Below are 7,702 nucleotides of genomic sequence, written 5' to 3'. Positions count from 1 at the left end.
TGGAGAGATATAATGAAATGATTGCGTTAAGCTACTAGATTTGGGGCGCAACTCGTTATGCAGCTTGGGACAATAGATGACTCACCACAAATGAAATTTTAGATCAGTGCTGCCCAGTGGAAATATGATGTGTGTCACCAAGGTGAGCCACATATGTAATTTAAAGTTTTCTAGTTGCCATATTAAAACAGGAAAAAGAAAAAGGTGAAGTTGAATTTAAGAATAGGCTTTAGCCCATTCTATCCCAAATGTTATCATTTAAAGAGGTAATCAGCATAAAAATTATTAATGAGATTTTTCGCATTCTTTTATCCATAGGAAGCCCTTCAAAATCTGGTTTGTATTTAGCACTTGTCGCACATCCTGATTCTGAGTAGTTGCACCTCAGCAGCCATACATGGCTCATGGCTATTTAATATTAATATTAATATTAATATTTAATATTAATATATTAGCCCAGATCTGGATCATCCAGAGATCATCTAGAGATGTACCTGAGGTCTCTTTTCTTACAGGACATTGGCCTTGTATCTCTCTGAAATTCATTTTCCTCCGATGCAAAATGGGAATAAGAGATCCTATTTCAGTGAGCTGATATACAAATTAAGTGGTATTTCATAAGGTGCAAATAGCAATGCCCTGCAAGTGCAAATTTTCAATACTGGAATGTTATTATTTTGAACATCTTTGTAGATATTGGGAAGAGAAGGACAAATGATAGACAACCATGGAATCAGATGCCCTACAATGTTTGTGGGATGGTGTAGCGTGGACATTCCCAACAGAGTCCCATTTTCCCCGGTTGTCCCACGACCATCCCTGATCTCAGCCGTCAGAGGCCTCTGTGTCACAGATAAACATTTGGTAGGGCTCCTGGGTGGCTCAGTTGGTTAAGCGTCTGACTTCGGTTCAGGTCATGACCTCCAGTTCATGAGTTCGAGCCCCGTGTCAGGCTCTGTGCTGACGGCTCAGAGCCTGGGGCTTGCTTGGGGCTCTGTGCTTCCCTCTCTCTCTGCCCCTCCCCCACTCACACTCTGTCTCTCTCTCTCTCTCTCTCTCTAAAAAATAAATAAACATTAAAAAAATTTACAGGTAAGCATTTGGGTGCTCCAAAAGTGATCCTTCCTTGGGGTAAGTGCTCAGATCCCATCTCCTTGAGGAATCCTCCTTTGAATCTCCTTTGCTCCAATCTCTGTCAGTTCCACACCAGGTGTTCTTTCTCGCGTAAGTGTGTAGCTGGTCTCCATGGATCTACATAAGTGACACTTAAACTAAGACAAATTAAAAAAAAAAAAAACCCAAAAACTCAAATCCTTTAAGCATGCGTGTGATGGTTAATTCTGTACGTCGACTTCACTGACCACGGGGTACTCAGATACAATATTATTTCCTGGGGGTGTTTGTGAGGGTATTTCTAGACAAGACTAGCATCTGAGTCAGTGGACTGGGTAGATTGCTCTCTTCAAGGTGGGTGGGCGCCATCCAATCTGTTGAAAGCCTGAACAGAGCAAAAGGTAGAGGAGAGAGGAGTATACTCCCTTTCTTTCCTGCCTCGCTGCTTAATCCGGCACATCTCATCTCATTTTCTCCTGCCTTCAAACTGGGCAGGATGAAAAACGGGATGCAGACTGAATTAACCACTGGTTTTCCTGGGTCTCCCACTTGCAGAGGGCTGATAGCGGGGCTTCTCAGCCTCCATAATTCCTCATAATCAATCTCTCTCTCTCCATATGTATACTATTGGCTCTGTTTCTGTGCAGAACCCTAATACAATGTATGACCCAAGACATAGAAAAATACTACGTATGTTTTTATTAAGCGACTTATGATTGCTCCAGTCCCCAGAGCTGAGGGCCAGGAAGCCTTCCTCTTGTGAGTCCAGACACGGGACCATCAGCTGCAGCCACCACACGCTCCTGGTTGGCAAAATCTTCTTCCCACAGAGTGGCACAAGATCTCTAATGTCTGTGCCCCAGATTCTCTGATGCCTCCAGCATTTACGGTCCTTGAAACGCAAGAGCTCTGCTGGACTCCAAGGCTGGACGGAACGAATGGTCTTCTCTCCAAATCCAGCTACGCTTCCTTGGCTGACCCACAAAGCAGTTCTGCCTAGGCCCAGAGTCTCACAAACTGTCTTTCATATTTCTGTTAGCTCAGGCTAACATGTCTGGAATCTCTTAAGTCTCTGGACAGACATGGGGCGCCTGGGTGGCGCAGTCGGTTAAGCGTCTGACTTCAGCCAGGTCACGATCTCGCGGTCCGTGAGTTCGAGCCCCGCGTCGGGCTCTGGGCTGATGGCTCAGAGCCTGGAGCCTGTTTCCGATTCTGTGTCTCCCTCTCTCTCTGCCCCAACCCCGTTCATGCTCTGTCTCTCTCTGTCCCAAAAATAAATAAACGTTGAAAAAAAAAAATTAAAAAAAAAAAAAGTCTCTGGACAGACATTCCTATATGTTTCTGCCCCTTCTCTAACCCTATATGTTGTTTTATTTGCCGTTCTTCTCTACCTTGCCCTTCTCTGAGCACTGGGAGGCTGGCCCTGATCAGAGTGGGCTCCTGGTTGGATTTGACCACTGGGAGTTACCAGTAGGAGAGTCCATCCAGAGGGAGGAGTGAGGATGAGGCATTTATTTTCTACCCCTTCCTTGCTTTGTCTTCACAATTCCAGTATGGCCTGCAGACCTTCTAGGCTACAGCTCCTGCTGAGTGGCCCCACTGTCCCTGGGTTCCATTAAGGTCCTTTCTTCCCTTTGTTCCTTCATGCCTGGATGTGGTGTTGCTAGTCTGCTTTCATCAGTATCCATTATTGGCTTCTTCATTGCTGCTCACATCTCTGGAAGGAGTACGTTTATTCACGCCTCTCCAGTTTGTCCATGTGAGGTGCATCCTGTTTCCTGCAACAAAGGTGGCTGGTATCTCATGAGAACTCAAATCTATTCCTTAGGGCAGAGTGGAAATGGAAGCTCCCATTCTCTCCATTGTCTTGGGTTACCCCAACTCAAATGTCCTCTTGCCCTTCTCATGAAAGAAAAGATGTCATGAATATCAACAGGGTCAAACAAATAGTGAGGTGGGGAGCAGAGGCAGGGATGTTGACAGTAATATCATCGGGGTGCTAGATCAAAAGGTAAACATGGCCACGTACGCATCCATAAGGAGGACTCACCACCTTCCCCATTTCCCTGTGAACAAGGCCAGAGGTTCAGCTTCAGCCAGGACAACGTCACACCAGAGCACTGAAGAATCCAGCAAGGGGTTCCGATGTAACTCCATCACCCTCTGTGAAAAATCCTTCCAACTCATTCTAGATTTGGGGGAGAATTAAAAAAAAATTCACTAATTATTACATGTGCGCATGTGTCTTGAAATTGGACTTCAAGTTTCTATTTCCACATGATTTTTCCATTGGGCCATTTAGGGTAGAAATGTCAAGTAGATTACAGGAGAAAGCATGGCACCCCCTTAAGAAGAAATGATGCAGGAGCTAAGTACATCATTATCACAAGGTCAATTATACACCTGTAGTAGGGGGAGGATTTTTTTTTTTTTAACTTTGATGCATTTTCTTTAGAGCAGTAGTCTCCATTCAATTTAACAGTGATAGAAATCTTTGTGGAAAGGTACTTTGGCAGGTTTTAGATAGATTGATGTATAAGGTGTCCACACAGGAGTGCTAATTGAAATATTTTAGCTTTATATCTCTGCCTGACAATAGATAACAATTATTGCATGTGTACCATAAGCCTTAGACTGTTCTGAGCCTTATGTATTATTTAAATCATTGAATCCTCACAAAAGTGATTAAATAGGTTCTATTATTATCTCCAGTAACAACACCAGACTACAGAGAGGTTAAGAAACCTGACCAAGGTCACAAAGACCCCCCACTACCCAATACTGCCTCATGGGAATTTCACACACACAAAAATGTATGAGGGGGCAGTTAGAAAAAGCCCTAAGGTAGGAAGCATTATATATTCATAAATTACTGATCATGCAGAGCAAGCTTCATCCTGCTATTACTCAAGGACTTTTGCCCTATTGTTCCCTTGGGATTCACTAATTACATGGATCATAATAACCCTGATTTAACTGTCAATAATGGTTGGACTCATTAGTCTTCTCCTTCCACTTTGTCATCCTAAAATCCCTGAACTCGTGATCTTCCCTCCCGTTCTGATAGCTCTTTTTACATCCCTCATTATTCACTCATTGAAATTGGAAACTTTATAGAGTTTTCTGTGGTTTCTCCTCCTTGCTCATCCCTGCGAAGTGCTACTTCCCAGATCCTGTTGATACTAACACCAAATGTCTCCTAAGTCTTTTTTGCCCCTTATCTGTGATCTCTGCCTTCACTTTGGCCCTTAGCCCAGCCCTCCTGGATTGCTGCAATGGACTTCGATCTTATTATCTCTGGTTTCACTTCCCCAACTACATTTATTCCAATTGTCACACCGATGTCACATTAGTTTTATTATTATTACTTAAGAATTGCAGCCTTTTTATGTCATTCATCTGTTGTAAATCTTCCCATTTTATTTTTTATTTCTTTTTATTATTAAAAATTTTTAATGTTTATTTTCAAGAGACAGAGAGATAGAGAGACAGAGTGTGAGTGCGGAAGGGGTAGAGAGAGAGCAGGCTCTGGGCTCTGAGCTGTCAGCATGGAGCCTGACGTGGGGCTCAAACCCATAACCGTGAGATCATGACCTGAGCCGAAGTCAGTCGCTTAACCGACTGAGCCACCCAGTCAGTTATTACAAATTTTTGTGTTTATTTTTGAGAGAGAGAGAGGGAGAGAGAAAGGGGGAGGGGATGAGCAGAGAGAGAGGGAGACACAGAATCCAAAGCAGGCTCCAGGCTCTGAGCTGTCAGCACAGAGCCCGACACGGGGCTCAAACTCACGAACTGTGAGATCATGACCTGAGCCGAAGTCAGACGCTCAACTGACTGAACCACCCAGGTGTCCCCAAACCTTCCCATTTTAAACTTTGAGAAGTTTTCCTATAAAGCCTACATGCATTAGTATGCGGTGGGATCTTCTGTACTGTTCCAGAATCATCACAATCCCTTATAAGTAACATTGTCAGAGTGCATTTGTCCTTGAAGTCCATTCTGGAAAGACCCAAGGCAAAAGCTCACCAAGTTTATGTTTCAAAGCTTCAACATTTAAGCTTCTTGCAGTTAATGGGAATGATGTTTCAAAACCTGATTTCACCTTTTGCCTTGCATGTCTTGATCGTTGGTAAATGTTTGTGCTTATTTCAGAATAGACCGGAACTTCTTGATGTATCAATGATGTTTTCCCTTAAATAGCAAAAGTATGTGAAGAGTTTGCTTGAAATTAGTGCATGAACATTTGTGGCACCTGCTAAAATCTTTATGTAGGTGCTGGCTCAATGATGTATTTTTGGGTAAGCAAAACATTTTATTAACAAAAGATTTCCAGCCAATGTGGGCATACTTGGGATGCAGGAAATAACTAAAAGGTGAAGGGATACCATGGACCTTTGTAGACAGGATCCTCATTCCCGGAGTGAACAAAATAGATGAGCAGGATTACTTATAGAATGGTTTCTTAATAGGATGTTCCCCTATTAAGGATACACATGAAGTATATATAATATCCCTGAACATCACCATCTGGCATTTTAAAAGGACTGTCACTGTCACATATTTCTGGTAACTACTATTTCACCAGATCAGGTTGTCAATAAATTGACCCTGAGTTGTTCTTTGGTCCAACCCACTATTTGGCATTAGAAAGAGATCCCTAAAGAGGAAAGTCTGTGACACCTCCTCTGTGACACCTGTTTTGTTGTCTGTCAACAGGAGTCCACAGGAAAACTTAGGTTCCCCAGAGGTTTACCAGATGGCTTTCTGGGCTGAAACCACAAAAACTTGTGAGATGGACTCCAGAAATCAGGTAACTAACAGCTTAACATCAAGAAACAGCTAAGCATTTTGGAAAGACAAACAGTGAGTGTGGCAGGGCTGATGGGAGGTGTGTTCCCACAGGCTGCTCAGAACTGAGATGAACACTAGTAGGGAGTACTGGTAGTTATTTCTCCTGCAAACCACAGAAATAAAAAGGTCACAAGAAAGATGCCACCTCGGTAGAACAGAGCGACCCACGTGAAACTTGCTAAGAACAGGGAAGTTATGCACACAACCTATACTCCAGCCATAGACATTACTAGAGAATTCTTCCCCAGTAAAAAGTGGACACAAAAAATTCCCAGATCAAGCCAGCCACTCACCCTATTTTTCAAAATAGAGCCAATCTCACTCTGACGAATGGTGAAGAGAAAGAACTTCATTACCGGGGCAATGGGGGAAAAAAAGCAAGACCACCGGAGAGAGGGTGGCTAAGGATGGCTCAGAAACATTATCTCTGAAAAGTATTCATTGTAGGAAACTAATAAAACTTGAGGGAAGTTAGCATTTTTTTTTTTTTCCGATTTGAAAGTAGTCGTTTATTAACTGACTAGATTTCAAAACTAATCATGGTAGATACCCTAGTTCATCCTTCCAATAAGCCTATTGATCTGGTCGTGCCAGGGTGTATGGGAGCTCTGTCTAAAATTATTTCCAAATAATAGAAGAAGGAGAAGGCAAAGAAAGAAGAGGAGGAGAAGAGCCAGGATAGGTGCCGATGTTGGAGACAGGCTGAGGCTGGGCTTCAGAGAGCCTTCCACTCCAACCTGAGGAGCACACATTTTATGCTGTAAATCAGGCCCCGCGGTGGAAGGCGTCGAGCCCAAGAGAGCTGCGATCAAACCTGCAAGTGGCAAACGCACCCGCAGCGGAGGGCGCTGCCCGGAGACTCAGCGGGCAGGCGCAGCAGCACCGGGCAGGGGGGTCTCACCTCGGGAAGCGCAGGAAACCGGCGGTTCCAGGGCGGGCGCGCTTCGCCGCCCTGGGCCTGCGCGCAGAGTCCAGGGAGCCTCGAGGCACCGCCCCCGCGGGGGAGGGCCAGTCTCGCGGCCCTGGAGGGGCGGTGCAGACGTTGGCCACGCCTCCTGCGGGGCGGTCCCGGGGACCGTGTCCAGCCTCTTCCGCAGGACCTGCGCGGGCTGAAAGCTCTTCGGAGCGGGGCACCTGTTCCGCGCCCAGGTACTCGGACCTGTCGGAGCTGTGCTCACAAAGGTCACGGGCCTCGTCCAGACAGCTGGTTGGGATCCCCAGGGACTGTTCCTTCCCCTTCGTATAAACGCGCGGTGTAGCTGAGAGGAGGCTCTGTTCTGTGTAAGGCTTGTTGGAGAATTCGGCACCGTTGGCTGGGATGTAGTTTCCATGCCCTGGGCCACTCCTTTGTTTTGTGCTGGGGTCTGCTGTCACCCACTGCGCGCCCGTGACACTACGGAATGGGGGGGGGGGCGTGGCGTTTGGGCCTCACTGGTTTCACGCTGCGGAAAGCTTACGTTGTGCTCAAGAACACTAGTAGTCTCGTCCTGAAAATTAAACCTCCCTGGAGTGGGATCCACGAGTCCGGTCAAAGGCAATTAACTCGTGTGCAAATGGAAATGGGGAGAGGACACTCCATAACACTATAGGGAAACAGAGCCCTTTTAAGAAACTGTACCTCCTCGCCTTGCCTCAGGGTTATTGGGAGAGTAAGACAGTATGCCTGATGCAGCCAGTTGGCGAGGAATCTTTTAGTGGCATTGGCTCCTCTCTCCCCAGAAAAGAGGAGTGGTGTAAT

At 45.5% G+C, this 7,702-nt stretch overlaps 2 protein-coding genes across 11 annotated transcripts in view; one reads left to right on the top strand and one right to left on the bottom strand.

Moving 5' to 3' along the window:
- Positions 1 to 2,351: 2,351 nt before the first annotated feature.
- Positions 2,352 to 7,665, bottom strand: LOC102900638. Its single transcript, XM_045052630.1, has 4 exons — positions 7,628 to 7,665; positions 6,866 to 7,357; positions 3,164 to 3,301; positions 2,352 to 2,891 (listed from the first exon to the last, which is right to left on the bottom strand). Exons 1-4 carry the CDS (start codon positions 7,663 to 7,665, stop codon positions 2,846 to 2,848), a joined length of 714 nt encoding a protein of 237 aa, XP_044908565.1. The 3' UTR covers positions 2,352 to 2,845.
- NME8 (NME/NM23 family member 8) overlaps positions 6,977 to 7,702 on the top strand; it is a 99,324-nt gene continuing 98,598 nt past the window's right edge. For 9 of the 10 annotated variants that reach the window (XM_045052213.1, XM_023250219.2, XM_045052205.1 and 6 more), the window contains exon 1: positions 6,977 to 7,113. The gene's annotated coding sequence lies outside the window, so the exon portion shown is untranslated. Of the gene's footprint in view, positions 7,114 to 7,155; positions 7,246 to 7,702 lie in introns of those variants that run through there. The other variant, XM_045052211.1, reaches the window with a different exon arrangement.

The sequence above is a fragment of the Felis catus genome, chromosome A2, assembly GCF_018350175.1.
Source record: "Felis catus isolate Fca126 chromosome A2, F.catus_Fca126_mat1.0, whole genome shotgun sequence".
NCBI lineage: Eukaryota > Metazoa > Chordata > Mammalia > Carnivora > Felidae > Felis > Felis catus.
Note: the sequence above shows the minus strand (reverse complement) of the source record. Positions and strands in the feature narration are given on the sequence as shown.

What these genes read in the sequence shown, in the direction of transcription:
- LOC102900638 (XM_045052630.1), bottom strand. Translation starts at nt 7,665, where the DNA reads ATGCCACTAAAAGATTCCTCGCCAACTGGCTGCATCAG. An exon ending in TCGCCAACTGGCTGCATCAG is followed by an intron (nt 7,358 to 7,627) that starts GCATACTGTCTT and finishes CCCATTCCGTAG; the next exon opens with TGTCACGGGCGCGCAGTGGG. An exon ending in ACAGGGAAATGGGGAAGGTG is followed by an intron (nt 2,892 to 3,163) that starts GTGAGTCCTCCT and finishes CCTTTGTTGCAG; the next exon opens with GAAACAGGATGCACCTCACA.